Below are 15,232 nucleotides of genomic sequence, written 5' to 3'. Positions count from 1 at the left end.
TATCTCATAAGGGTGGTAAACAGCTTGCTATTCCATCTATATATGACCATGTCAGTTTCTCACTTTGATGTAGGTGAAATCGACTGACGGAAAGCAGTATTATGAAGATTACTTTTAAATTCTGTAATATAATTTTTATTAAGTATTTTAATATTTCGGTATAATAAATTACTGAAATGTTTATTTTTGAAATTATAACTATTCTGAGAAGTATATCTAAGAGATAGTTAGAAATAACTGAGCAATTTCTAGTCAAGTTTTATTGTCGAATACAATTATCCAAAATGTATAAAAATGAAAAAGACTTAAATAACTATTACTTACAATTATAATATATATAATGCTAAATTAAGTTATACCGAACTTTGCGCCAGCACATACAAACATACAAGTATAGCGATAAATAGAAGTACAACACGTGTCAGTAGATATTACTACTAATAATAATAAAGCATACGCGGAAGCTAAATGAGTATCTACATTGCGTAATTGCACTAATGCCACTAATTCAAATATCATTGCTTCGCTATGTATACCAGCAACAACAACAATACGAAAAGTCCCTGGTCGAAAAAAATTATAATTTTTACACTAAAGTATGACTGTAAAGCATCAATGCTTTTGACCACCTCCGCCTCTATGACTGGAACTGCCAAATAATGAAGCGGAAGCATGCGATGCACCGCCCGAAGCGCCCAACGAAGCATTCAAAATTAGATTGACAAGACCGCCCACTATATGCGAAGCAATATGCTTGATAAAGCCTCCCGAATCGGAACCACCGCCCGCGTCTCCTTTGCCTTTATCGCCATGCGAATGACGTGAATCAGAGCGACGCTCATCATCGCCCTCCTCATCGGATTCTTTACGATTTTTCGCTTCTATAAAACTACTAATGAGATTTCGTGCAAAAAGAAAGGGGTTCGGGCGTAAGTCATCATCTTCGGGATCCTAAAATCGGAAAAATGAAAAAAATATGTTTTAAAAGATTTTTGTTACAACTAAATCGTGCTAAAAGCTTAAGAAATTGAGTACAATGGAAAAGCTACTACTTGCGTTAACGTGCGATTATTTACAGCAATGAGTTAGTTAAAGCTCGAAAGCGGTGCATATGTAAATAAATGTTACGAGTGCAATAGCTGCTATTTTAAAAATCGTAATAAATATATACTGCGCTGAGTTGAGCATAGACAGTGCCAAGCAGATTTCCGATAAATTGTCCATTGTTTACCTAAAATATTTTATAAATATGTGATTAGTTAATAATTCAAATAAAATTAAAATGCATATATGTATATGTACCGCTCCACCACCGCCGGAAAGACCATCAAATGCCGTACCTATGTATATACCCAGCACTGTGCCGAAGTTTTTGTTGCCCTATTAAAGAAAACAATTTAACTTTTAAGTCTGAAATCGTGAGTGTGACTAATAATAAATGCGTCGAATATGCAATTACCGCCAGCAAACCGGAAATGAGTGAAGTTGCCGTGCTGATGAGGGATTCAATATCTAAACCGCCAGGCTGGAATAAAAAATGAATGTCAGGTAATAAATATAAAGCATGAATTAAATAAGTAATGGATACTATAATAATGTATACAATTAATGTGCATGTCACTAACCCCAAATAAAGTAGAAATTACGCCAGTTAATGCTCCAATTAATGCACCGATGTCTGACCCGCCTTCACCCTAGAAAGTCAACAAATGGCTTTTAATGAACAATGGAAAAGTTTAAACAACATTTAAATAGTCCAAATGGTTTGGCTTACTTACTCCACTTAAACTCGTTATAATTCCTACCAACCCGCCCCCACCAGCATCAGGAGGCGGTGGAGCATCAGGGAAATCGTCGACGGTATCCAAATTGCCTGCTGGCGGAGGCAGCGGTGCTATTGGCGGGAAGTTTTCACCATCTTCCTGTTTGGCAAGTTTGAGTCCATCTACGTCTATTATGGCAGTGCTTGGAGAGATTGTTGTTGTTGTTGTTGCAGCGATTGCTGCTCTTGTGGTGAGGTTCTTAATAGCTCTTGCTGCTCGTATTGTTGTTGTCGCAGATGTTGTTGTGATTGCAGGTTTACTGTTTATTTTCTGATTGCTGCGATTTTCAATGACTATCTTAGACTTTAATGTTGAGTTTTAATGAAAATTAAGTTATTACAGCTTTAGTTTTTTTTTCTAATTGTATATATTTAATTATTTTCTAAATAATGTAGCGCATTCCAATGCGGTTAGTATAAGCGAAAACCAAACGTCATTAGTGTAAAAGCATAATCACTACAACAATAACAAAAATTAAATACGATGTTTTAAATACTCACTCTATTAGCGTTTGACGGAAATGCAAAATCTTCTTCAAGCGAATCATCTATGAGCTCGTTGTTTTGATTGTCAAGACGTGCATCTACTAGGTTATTGCGAAAGTCCTCCTGGGTTTGAATAAAACGGCCCTTTAAATATCATAGGCACTGGAGTATTTTTCATTATATTATTTTTGCTCTCTCTAGGACCTACAAGTTTTGAAGGGTTTTATCCACTTGTAAATCAGAAAGAAAAACGCGTTTTTTTTTGTGAATTTCGTTTTTAAGAGGAATTTTTTTTAACTGATAAAAAATTAAATTAACGCACATTTATAGAATAATGTATTTCAATAATCTCCACGAGGACCTCCGAAAAAAGATGTCTGGCAGTGAGGAAAAATATGCTTAAAATTATCTCAAATGAAAAAACCAAATAATAATCGAAGGGCTTGCCAAAATTTAGATTTTTCACAAAATGACGGCTTCCCAAAAAATAAGTAGCTATTGTGAAAAGGATAAAAATAGAAATTATTATCAAAACACTTATTCCTTCCATCAATACCTGACAAATATATCTGAAATGGTCGTGTGAAATTTCTAGTCGATCGGTCCAGCCGTTTCGGAGAAATTTTCCTCCCCGACTTTGAAAACAGCATTTGCAAAACATTAAAAATTACACGAAGTTAAAAAAAAATCTTTCTAATGAAACCATTTGCCGTATCAACTACTTATGTAAGCGCAATCGATATATATGTAAAAAAAAAACAATTTTTTTTTGTAATTCACAGGTGGATAACGAATCTTTTTCGGAAGATATTTCATGACAAAACTGACAATTAGAAAATAGTAATCTTCAAGTCAGGCAACTGGTAACCCAACTCAAGCTTTCTAGCATCTATGACTAAAAATGAAAAGACAGAAATAGATACACTATGTTTTATAAATTCAGTCGGTCAAAATTGATATAATACAACATTCATAGTAATTGTACCATAAACATCTACGTTCAGTGCGTCACTACATAATACATATTTCTGTCAAATGTACTCCGAAACGGTAACTGGATGAGACTGACGTACTGTATATAGGACAATACTTGATTTCTCTCTTTGCGTTAGATGGGAAGTAGATTTACATAGCATTACCAACCAATTAATTAATGTGCAGGAACCCTAGTTCAAGTTCGAAAAGTCAGAACCTCATTCAAATGGTTTCAGTATCCAAAATTTTTTTTAACTGCAAGTAAAATTCACCTCGTTCAAAATGGACTCGATCATACGGACTTCAGCCGGCACCTCAGGTGTTTCTACGACATTCCGTTTCCGCACGACCTTCTTGCTTGCCTGCTCCAACAAGCTACCCTTGTCTGCCTTTGTAATTAAATAATCCAAGGTTTGTGTAACTTTCTCATTTACAAGCGACTTCATCGCGCGTACTTGCTGTAAAATCTGTCGCCGTAAAGCTCCAACTCGCTCTGCAACATTGTTTTCGTCAACAGTTTTACCATATTGCTCGATGTTCTCTTGCGAGGCTTCATCATCAACATCGCCCACTGATTGCCTTCGAATTTGTTGGAGCGTTTGCTGCATATCCGCTTTGAAGTCGAACACATCTTTTTCACCGGTCACCAAATCCATGGCACTAGTGAGTATCAATAATGCACGATAATCGCGTGCTAGCTGCTTTTCAATATTTTGCATTTTGGCCACGAGTTCATCATCATTTAGTTCACTAGCTTCAAAGAGCAATCCTCTCACTATGTCTACTAAGTTACGTTCCATGAGTTGTTCAGCCTGTCGCGCGCCATTTAAAATTCCTAAGGTGGTGATCACACGTAGTTCTTCGCGTGACAAACTCGGCTCTAAGCGTTTGTAAGCACCCATGGCACGCACATAGTCGGCATTCAGTTGGACACGTATGGACTTGCGTACTGGCGCACTGATAATAACCTGCGCGAGGACAATCAATATAATGGCGACAATGGCCAGAAACGGTTTACGCATTTTGCGCCAGGATCGCATGAATTCGCGTGTAAATAGTTGCTTGGAGGTAAGACGGCCGATTTTCGTAACACGTAAGGACACACAACGCACCGATTTTTTTAGCGTATAAAGCTAATGGTTGTTAATACTAACTTATTTACAATTGACCTGCGACAGTTCTTCAACAAATCGGCACTAAATTAGTTAACTCCGGAACAAATCATTTTATACGACTACAACATTTTCTACGGCGGATGCGTGATGGTCAATGAAGCGAAGCATCTGCACTATTATTGGCGCTCAACATAAACTATATATAAGATGTATATTTGCGGCACTACAACAACGTTTACACAACATTTAACCATTACCGATGACATTACTTTGGTCACCATGGATGGCGCTCTGCATGTCGTTCGTTTCCTGGGCTTTACACTCCACTGCACCTGCGGCAATGCTGCAATGCTTCGCTGATCCCTTAACGTCAGCTGTAGTTTCTATTCGATTGAATATATTTACTCAGTGGATGATGGCAAAGTATTTTTTTTAATTAGAATATAAGTAAACGTATTTTGTAATTCCTATGTAAATTACTCAGTACAGCACAATAAAACATCCTTTTAAAGACGATTATTGCTTGTAAACTTTATAAAACTCATTTGGTTTTAATTTTTTGGGTCACCTGCTTTGTTCTCAGTTTTATTTTTTATTTTATCTCTCTCAAAAACAATAACAGCACGAAACTGCCATAGTCTCTAGCCATCATCGATTCGCTCGGTGTCTTCTAGGCGCTGTTCTTTTGTTACAAAATGTACATGTAAAAGCTAATAAATATTTCGATAACCTCTTAAAGTGGTATAACCGATCCACTTTCATTTTTCCATTAAATAATTGGGTAAGTAGCAAACAACTTTTCCATATGTGCTTCTTGGTATAAAATATCCAACCTCTAGATCCTTACATACATTCATTTGTTTTTATAAGACTTTTATTAGCTACACGTGTTTGTTTGTATGCACATTAGGGTGTCTCAAGGTAAAAGGTAAGACTCTTTTTTCTCGAAAACTAAATCGCATACGATCTATTCTCTTCTATGTAAATAATCTTATTAGCATAAATAAAAAATCCTTAAAGCACTTAAAGCACTCATTTTTATCTCCACAATCGTAGCGTCATCCTTTAGCGCCTCTTCAGTTTTACGAACAAAAAAGGCAGAGGGGGCCATGTCTGGGGAATACGGTGGCTGCGGCACAAGCAACTATACGTGAGCAGGGACGTTATCATGGTGCAAAAGCCATTTAGTTTTCTTCCACAAATCCGAGTGTTTCGGGCGTATTGCTTCGCGCAAATTGCGCATAACTTGCAGCTAATATTGTCTTTTGACGGTACAACCCTTTCGCAAGAACTCGTAATTCACGAGGCCCCTGCAATTTTTAGTTCCCCAGTAACTTTTCTAACGAAGATTCTACGATTGGCCAATACTATTTTCTTCACATCATTAATGTTTTCGCTTGTTATTGACATGTTCAGGCTTCCGGCACGCTTCATCGTTCACATCTTCTCGACCTTCTGAGAACATTTTGTACCACCGATAAACGTTGTTTTTTCCCAAGGTAGCTTTACCATATTCTCCACAGTCAACATTCGGAATGCGTCCGCGCACTTAATTTTGTTTTTCACACATTTTTTGGAATAATCAAAAATCGAAGACGAACCAAAAGGAGTCCAAAAAACGGCTGTCAACAAGTAAGGAAGGGCTAAGTTGGTGTGATCCCGAACATTTTATACTCATGCAACTTGCAAGGATCAAAGCAGGGTAAATACCTTCAGGTGTTAGAAAAACTTTATATTAAAAAATGTTGCGAAACAATTCAACATCCATTACTCGATGAAATTGTAAATGGATTATAATTAAATTTGGTATTTTATTAAGTTATATTATAAATCAGATTCACTTAGTTTTAATACAATATTTTACTTGGCGCCAGCTAAAATTGTATTAAAATCATTTTTAAATGAGATATATGGGATATAAACTCAACTAAAAAATAAGGAGTTGATGTAGAAACGTCAACCACAGGATCGCAATTCATTATTTAAGTTTATTAAAGTATTACACATTTTGTCAGGTGGAAAGTCGGAAATTATTATACAGGGCACAAGGTTTAATAAAATAACGAAAATAAAGTAGTATTTGGGAGTTGGGAAAATTCGTAGACTGAATTCACATATTTTCGGCATTAAACTATAGTATATCCAATATTATACGTTGAACTATGGTATATCTAATATTAATCAGTTAATTGGCTAAGATATCTTACATATTGACTAATATATATGGCATAAGGCCAACCGAAAACTTGAAAATCCTATGTTAGGTATGTAGTAGTATTGTCCCGATTATATCTATTTTTGCTAATGCAATATAATATTATAAAATAAAATACTCCCTAAGTTTCATTAAAGTAGTTTACATACCTTTACCAACTTATATGGAGTAAAATCCACCGGATGTTTGAAAATGCTGTGGTTAATTATAGTGGAGTTAGGGCAATTTTTTTCCCGATTTTACTTATTTTAGGCACAAAGATACCTTTCATTCTTATTGAGATAACTCACATATTGACTGATATATGCGTTATAAAATCACCCGGAAGTTCGAAAATCTTTATATTAGGTCCTCATATACCTAATATAAGCTAAGCCAAGACACTCAGACATACTATCATCAGAAAAGCATTATTTCCGAATTGCAATTATAAATCTCACAAATTGCCGGTATTTTCGGTAAAACGTCAACTATAAGCACTGGCGTCGACATATTCGGTACCTAGGGGATTGAACAGTTTTGGCTCGATTTGGACGACTTTTGATCATAAGGTGGCAAACTTTAGAGGGACTATTCGCGTAAACTGTTATCCGGATATATTAATTGGTGCTTAATTTGTATACTGAAATGTGAAAGAATCAGATGGAGTTTAAAATTGTGTTATATGGGAAATAGGCGTGATTGGCATCCGATTTCCTCCATTTCCGCACTGTAATATTGTAAGAATGTGATGTAGTAAATTTGGTTGAAGTCGGTTGAGTTGGTGTCGAGATATGTGATTTCATCTGAAAATGGAAGGTACCACGCTTGTTGAGACAAGCAACCGTTAGGAGAACAAAACTCTGTAGCAGCATGTTGAAAGAGTATAAAAATAAAATAAACGCTCAAAGTCGCCGACCTTGTCAGCTTAAGTAAGGGATATGAGTACCAACTTAATGCAACAAAACAATCGAAAATCGAATACACGTAGACCGCGAAAACTCAAAACTCGCGATTGCTTTTTGAACAAACCTCGTAGACATTTGTGTATATACACAATAAATACTAGAATATTTTGATTTTTGACTTAGATTTAAGTATTGTTAATGAGTTACTAAATAATTTTTTGAGTACAAAAACGCACTAATAAGATGTTTTATATATAAACATAAACTTATATGCACTCTCTTGTCCGATTTTTTTTTTATATTTCTCCCACTTGTCACATTCTTTTCCAAGTTACTTAGTTCTTAATCAGAAAAACATTGTGTCTCGGTGTAGTACGAGGATAAGTTTGAAGGAGGATCCGCATTTCCACGTCAATTTTGGTTGGATGGGGTTGTGTACCCCATATTCTCTCTTTTTCTATGTATGGTTCTGTTAAAATAATATATGTATTTCAAATGTAGCTATGTAATAGTATAACTAAATATTTAATGCCTTTGCCAGTTTTTTACCTCCGGATTGACTAGTTGGAATATGTCGTGTAGAATTAGGTGGATGTGCTACTGGTGCCCATTTTATTTGTCGTGTGTCTTCAACCCCATTTACATTAGATGTCCATCGATACGAGGGGAATGACCGATCAGTGGATAACGTAAAAGCATTTGCGAATGCACAGCATAACAGAAACACAGCCGTTATATATTTGTATATTAATATTCTTGCCCGTGCTCTCATATTGTTCCGTTGTCGATTCGAATAACACTAAATTCATTATTTTTATACAACACGCCTCGCTATCAGATTTGAATACAGCTTAGCAGACCTTACAGTCCAGCTTTCCGTTAATAAAACGCAATAAGTGAGACCTATATTCGGGTGGAAACAAAAAATAAATACTCTCTCTAATTATAAAAATCTAAGTAGGGTACGAGATCTTTCGCACATCTAATTCGATAAGAATTGTTAAAAGTATTAAAGTGTTTCGAAATTTTATATTTTAGAGTTATGCGGCTAATTGTTCTAAGGGCTACACTTTCTTATCGGCGCAAAAGCGATTTGTTGATATGCGAGTGACCTAGTATCACAAAAGACAAGTCGAAAATTGGCTAAGTGGGATTTTCGTCGAGGAAACCAGGATAAATACGTAACCTAAGCAAGGGACGCGTATGCCAAGTTAACCGCTTGACGAACTACATACTTGTAGTATAACGTTATACTTACTTTAGAACAAAACACAGTTATATTAACAAAGAAATTCTACTTTTTAAAACACGCAGCGTGAGTAAAAGACATCAGAGTAAAAAACACGAATCTTCTGATAATAAGTTCTTTTAGCATTATCTGGGAGTGCAGAAATGCTCAAGCATGTATGTAAATAAGTTCGAAGCATAACACTATTTTTTAGCTTAAGTGATGATTTCACATATATCAGACTTCCTGATATCACAAAACAATTTTTTTCCTTCGTTACATCGTTCTTGGTAAATAAAACAACAAGAGAATAAATCTACAAGCAAACAGATAGCGTACTCACTTTCGGCTCACATTTTCATTTATGAGTGTTGAGAATAACTCTGTGTGTGGCAGCAGCAAAAACAAACAGCTGTCATTGAGAATTAAGAAAATAATCGAAAGAGTATACAGAGTAAATTCCTCGAATTGATTGATATTTCACAAAACTCGCCGCAGTTGTTTAATGGAATTTAAAAAAATGCATAGTGATTAAGATCGTCATTGGTTAGTCACGCATTTACAGATCCGCATAATTTCAACTTATCAGCAATTATAAGGTTGTCATCTCCCTTCCGCTTTTTTGTTCTTCATTCAATGCTTTATAAAAAGTGTTCGGATTTAGTTAAAATATGCGCCGTTTTGTTCGATGATCTGTTTCAATCTAGACTGCAGCTTCATAATACCTTCCTCGTAGAAGCCCCCCTCCTTATTTGCGAAGAATTCGGACAGCCACTTTTCACAAGCCTCTTTTGAGTTCAACTTCACACCACCAAGGGCATTCGCCATGGACAGGAACAGGTGGTAATCACTTGGCGCTACGTCCGGGCTATATGGTGGATGCGATAAAACCTTCCATCCGAGCTCACGTAGCTTCTGACGAGTCATCAACGAAGTGTGTGGTCTGGTGTTGTCCTGGTGGAACACTACACCCTTCCTGTTGGCCAATTCTGGACGCTTCTGGGCGATCGCCTGCTTCAAGCGGTCCAGTTGTTCGCAGTAGATGGTAGAATTAAGCGTCTGGCGATATGGGAGCAACTCATAGTGGATGATTCCCTTCCAATCCCACCAAACACACAGCAAAACCTTCCTGGCCGTCAATCCCGGCTTGGCCACTGTTTGGGACGATTCACCGGCCTTCGACCACGACCGTTTTCGCTTGATATTGTCGTATGTGATCCATTTTTCGTCGCCAGTCACCATCCGCTTCAAGAATGGAACGAGTTCGTTCCGTTTCAGCAGCATATCGCAAGCGTTGATTCGGTCCAAAAGGTTTTTTTGCGTCAAATTATGCGGCACCCAAACATCAAACTTTTTATTGTATCCAGCCTTCTGCAGATGGTTCAAAATGGTTTGGTGACTAACTCCCATCTCCTGGGCGATGTCACGAGATGCCATATGCCGGTCTAACTCGACGTATTCCATGATTTGATCGGTATTTGTCGTCACAGGTCTTCCGCCGGCTGGCTTATCCATGGTGTCGTTTTCACCGGCTCTGAATCGTCGAAACCATTCCTCCGCGGTTCGAAGTGATAGAGTACCATCCCCCAAAACACCATTAATCTCACGGAACGTTTCTCTAGCGGATTTGCCTTTAACGAAGGAAAACTTTAAAATAGCGCGAATTTCGGCGTTAGTGAACTCCATGTTTACACGTCTATAACTGTTGAACGCAATATCCAAACTAATCATGCATAGCGTTGTTTTGTAGGTTATATCAAGACCTTTCAAATTATGTATAGTGTTGCCAGATACGAGCTCTGTAGCGCTTTGTACATAGCCGCGAAATTCAAAGAAAAGATGTGGTTCACACATATAACATTGTAAACTAAATATACTCGTATAGGGCGGAATTTTTCTGAAAATGGATCAGACCATACCTAGCATTAGGAAACAAATGCTCAATTTCCGAACACTCAATTAGCTTCAATACGGATAAAGCGAAATCGATCAGCAAATGCTGATGATTTTTTTCTACAATTTGCTTTTAAATTTCGAATAATAAATAGGGTATTTAAGTAAGATGAGATTTAATTATTGCTATCAAAAAATTATTTAATATCGTAATTTAACACCCAAATAAATTCCTTCCGGTACATCATTTGTGCATTTTTTTACAGCATAAAAGGTTATAAAATAACATTTTTCTTCATTTTTATCGGTCAGTTTAAATTGGAGCTATATATTATAGCTAATACTGTTATCTCCAAAATACTTTTGTGTCTTTTTGTGAAACAGCCCTGAACACCCACTGTGTTTCTAGACTTCGTACTTTTCGAAAATAGTCGTAAAGAACTGTTAGTGGTGGACATACTTTTGGATTCCAGGTGGTTGAGGGAAAAGATCAAGATAATCTCCAAATAGCTGATTTGCCAGTGTGCATTTGAGAGAATACACGCAAGTAATTTCTTTCAATGTTATCAACTTTCAGCAATAAACACATGCACATATACTAAATATTTCGATTTAAAAATAATTTTTTTGATAACCCGAACGTTGTTGTTGTCATTTTGTGCCGTAGAAATTGATAAGCATTATATTTTAAATTGTTTTCCAATGTAGCACTTGAGCTTAGTTAAATCAAATCATTCGTGTTAATAACATTCCGGCAACTAAAATGAGCGCTCGAAATTCGTTGTTCTCAACAGTATTGTTATATTACATATGCGGGGGCCTTGAATACATATCAGCGCAACCCACAGGTGTGCGCATATTTCACACTCTATCACATGGCTTCAAGATCCCACAAAGTCAGCAACCGCCAGACGCCATTAGCTTTGGCGGCATGAATGGAGGATACATGGCAACACAATTGGATCGACATCCCTGGGAAAGACATCGGTTTCAAGACCGATACGGATATGATCCCAATAAAGATTTTGTAATTGCACAACCAAATTTTCACAATTCTGAAAAATTCATGATTAATAGACTGAGTAATATACCACCATTCGTATTGAATTCTGCAACTGTGCCTTTAGAAGCGCCAAGTGTAAATGTGGCATTATCTGAGGATGCAATAATCGTAAACCATCCTTGGCATAATCCACATGGCAGAAGGCATCACCATAGATGTCATCATGACCACAGATCAATGATTTCGGATCCCGGCCTAAAGGAAGAAGATCTACAAGGTGCAGGCTATGAAGCTGGGAGTTTCGGGCAAACTACAATCTTTGGCAATGCTAATAACGGCATACGAGAGTGGGAGAATATTGGACCACAACGAAGAGGTGGAGGTAAACCAAAAGAAGATGCCGTTACAGATATTACTCCAACAGTTTCTACAACAACGCCAGTGGCAATATCAACTACAACCGATTCTGCAAAGGGAACCGTAGAAATCACAGAACCAGCGTCAAAACCATATGAAACGACAACAATCAATACCTCAGCAGCAATTTCAACTACAAAAACATACGAAACAACAACAGTCAGTAACTTAGCTAAAATTTCTACGACCGGTGCCACTGTAACGGTTGCGCCAACAGAGAGCACGTTTGAAATTGATGTAAGAAGTGGATTGGCATAAAACGCAATTAGCAAAGGAAAGAAGATAAGGACTATATTGCAACTGGGAATGTGTTATATAAATATACTAACTTTGTAGTGGGTTTACTAATCACTGTGTATGAATGTAAATCGTAATGCTGTTCCATGTCCGGACTGATATCATTTGCTGTGGTTTTAATATTTTTACTAAAAGTTTAATTTGAATGTAGGTTTTGACATTTAGGGTTTGATATGAATGTATATCGAAATTACCCAGATGAAGATATGAATTGATTACTGGATGTCTCTGTGATATGTCTGCTTCAAAACTGTTACTTTATTAGGTTCTACATATCTCACAAACATCTGAAGGTGATCAACCAAAATTGTTGTGAACTTATTTATTATTCCATTATATGTAGTGAAATTTGGGTTATCGAGTACCAACCATGCCCACTTCGTCGTGGAAAGCGTAATAAGTGTCTAACTGTAATATCAGAAGCAACAAAAAAATAGGTCCACAGATTTGAATCTATGGAAAAATTGGAGAATGGCATAGCTTCACCCACTTTTATATGGACCTTTTTACCTCCCTAACTACTGAACCAGCTTTTTTTTATAAAATGTGTGGCATGTTTCATCTAAAATGATCGAAATCGCTTGATAAAATCCCCCCCACTAGCATTTACCGAGTATGACATGCCACATATAACCGGCTACGTTCGAACTAAGTGTTTCCTTACTTTTTACATCAAGATAAGCGTAGTACGAGCAGGGACAAGTTTCCTGTCTTACAGCGGCATTCGAGAACAGTCACATTTTCACAGTGATGCAAAACAGTAAATAATATTTATTTCAGTGCCACACACTACAATGCCGTTATTTATACTGTACCACATGCAATACGCATTTCTCTTCATATTACTGCAATGTTTGATGTACCAGGCAACTGCAGTTTCAACAACAACGGAAGTATCTCAGCAAAAGTGCGGTGATAACGAATGTCGGCAATCAAACGAACATGTCATGTTAATGAAATTTATACGTGAGCAACAACGGAAAAAACAACAACAACTTTTTGAAAACCCTGAATCCGGTGGTAATCGGCAACATTTTAGACATCATTCCATCAAAACAACAACAACAAGTGCGCCTACAATACGCACTGTTTATCGCCAAAACCTCAGTAAACTAAACTCATCTATAAACTCACAAACAAGTACAACAACCAACAATCTTCGACGCAATTCCACCAAGTTAGCATACAATACAACCACAGACACCGCCACCTCTCACAATGGAACGGAGCCATATGCCGAACAGATCGTACTTTACATGGTAGCGCAACGTAAATGCAATCACCACCGCCGACGTTGTGGAATTCCATGAAAATAAATTTATATTACATGCATACATTATTTTAAAAAGTAAAAAAAAAACAAAACAAAACAATCAACAAGCTATAAAAATTTACTTCGAAATATACATATGAATACATAAATACTCACATCTGCTTACTTGTTTAAACATAATTTTCTTGAAATACAAGTACATAAAAATTACACGGTTATCAGAGGTTAACTGAGTTATCGCATCATCTCTATTTTAATATATACTACATAATGCATTTGCATTATGTACTGGAACTTTGGAATCAACTAATGGATCTCTCCCTAAATTCTAGTACTTGTATAAAGTGCACTGAAAAAAGGGTTATTGCCATTTGGACGTTCGTTTGAATAAAACTTAATACCGAGGTTACATTATCTACTATTTTGCACTAGAATTACTCCTAATTGTCAACATACATATGTATATACGATATAAGATTTGTGAAGTAGAATATATAATATATACCTAGTTAAAAAATATTCATATCTGTATATAACTACATCTAAATTTATATCTATATCTATATCTATATCTATATCTATATCTATATCTATATCTATATCTATATCTATATCTTTATCTATATCTATATCTATATCTATATCTATATCTATATCTATATCTATATCTATATCTATATCTATATCTATATCTATATCTATATCTATATCTATATCTATATCTATATCTATATCTATATCTATATCTATATCTATATCTATATCTATATCTATATCTATATTTACCATATATCTTAGCGAAAACATCGTCTATACGATTAACAATAGTGAACTGAGAAAAAACAAGAAAATATGTTAATTCGGTTGCATCAAAGTTATAATACATTTCCCAAAAAAAAAAGATACTTTACAACAACTTGATTCCGATTGTTCATTTTTATGGCATCTATATACTATAGTGTTCCGGTCTGAACAATTTCTCTGGAGATTGCATTATTGCCTTAGATAACAACCCATGCAAAATTTCGTGCAGATATGCCGTCAAATGAAAAATTTTTCCATACAAGCACTTGACTCCGATCGTTCAGTTCGTATGGCAGCTATATGTGGTATACTTGTATATCGGCGACTCCGACAAATGAGCAGCTTCTCTTGATATCTGAAAAACTGAGAGACTAGTTCCCGTATATACAGATAGACGGACATAGCTAAATTGACTCAGCTCGTCATGCTAACCATTTATATACCATACATACAAGTATATATATACTTTATAGGGTCTCTGACGTTTCCCTCTAGGTATTACAAACACCGTGACAAACTTAATATACCCTGTTCAGGGTATCACAGGGAAAAACGTTTAACTCGGTTGCGCCGAAATATTAGCACCATTTACAAATAAAAAAGTTTGAAAAACTTGATCCATCAATTTGTATGTAAGGTATATCGCTGTCTTGGTCTAGATAAAAAACTGAGGGACTAGTTTGCGTATATGCAGGGGGACAGACAGACGGGCATGGCTTAGTCCACTGACACACTCCCTGTCCACGTTCATAATTTAAGTATATGTATGTATTATATATAGTTTTCAAACAGGTGGCAACCCTTTCATAGAAATATG

The 15,232-nt window shown here is 36.2% G+C and overlaps 1 protein-coding gene across 1 annotated transcript; it reads right to left on the bottom strand.

Moving 5' to 3' along the window:
* LOC106621819 (uncharacterized) lies at window positions 1-10,492 on the bottom strand. The gene is made up of 11 exons (XM_070110354.1): window positions 9,072-10,492; window positions 8,050-8,403; window positions 6,763-7,969; window positions 3,556-6,108; window positions 2,324-2,431; window positions 1,779-2,126; window positions 1,626-1,694; window positions 1,460-1,525; window positions 1,303-1,380; window positions 1,172-1,231; window positions 1-951 (listed from the first exon to the last, which is right to left on the bottom strand). The coding sequence occupies exons 4-11, from the start codon at window positions 4,321-4,323 to the stop codon at window positions 613-615; spliced, it is 1,836 nt and encodes a 611-aa protein (XP_069966455.1). The 5' UTR covers window positions 4,324-6,108; window positions 6,763-7,969; window positions 8,050-8,403; window positions 9,072-10,492; the 3' UTR covers window positions 1-612.
* Between the last annotated feature and the right edge of the window lie 4,740 nt (window positions 10,493-15,232).

The sequence above is a fragment of the Bactrocera oleae genome, chromosome 5 (genome assembly GCF_042242935.1).
Source record: "Bactrocera oleae isolate idBacOlea1 chromosome 5, idBacOlea1, whole genome shotgun sequence".
Lineage (NCBI taxonomy): Eukaryota > Metazoa > Arthropoda > Insecta > Diptera > Tephritidae > Bactrocera > Bactrocera oleae.
Note: the sequence above shows the minus strand (reverse complement) of the source record. Positions and strands in the feature narration are given on the sequence as shown.

Bases quoted from the DNA above. Each gene is read 5' to 3' on its own strand.
- LOC106621819 (XM_070110354.1), bottom strand. From the start codon at position 4,323: ATGCGATCCTGGCGCAAAATGCGTAAACCGTTTCTGGCCATTGTCGCC. The intron at 2,432-3,555 runs GTGAATTTTACT...ATTCAAACCCAG, and splicing joins TCGAGTCCATTTTGAACGAG to GAGGACTTTCGCAATAACCT. The intron at 1,232-1,302 runs GTACATATACAT...AAAATATTTTAG, and splicing joins TTTCCGGCGGTGGTGGAGCG to GTAAACAATGGACAATTTAT.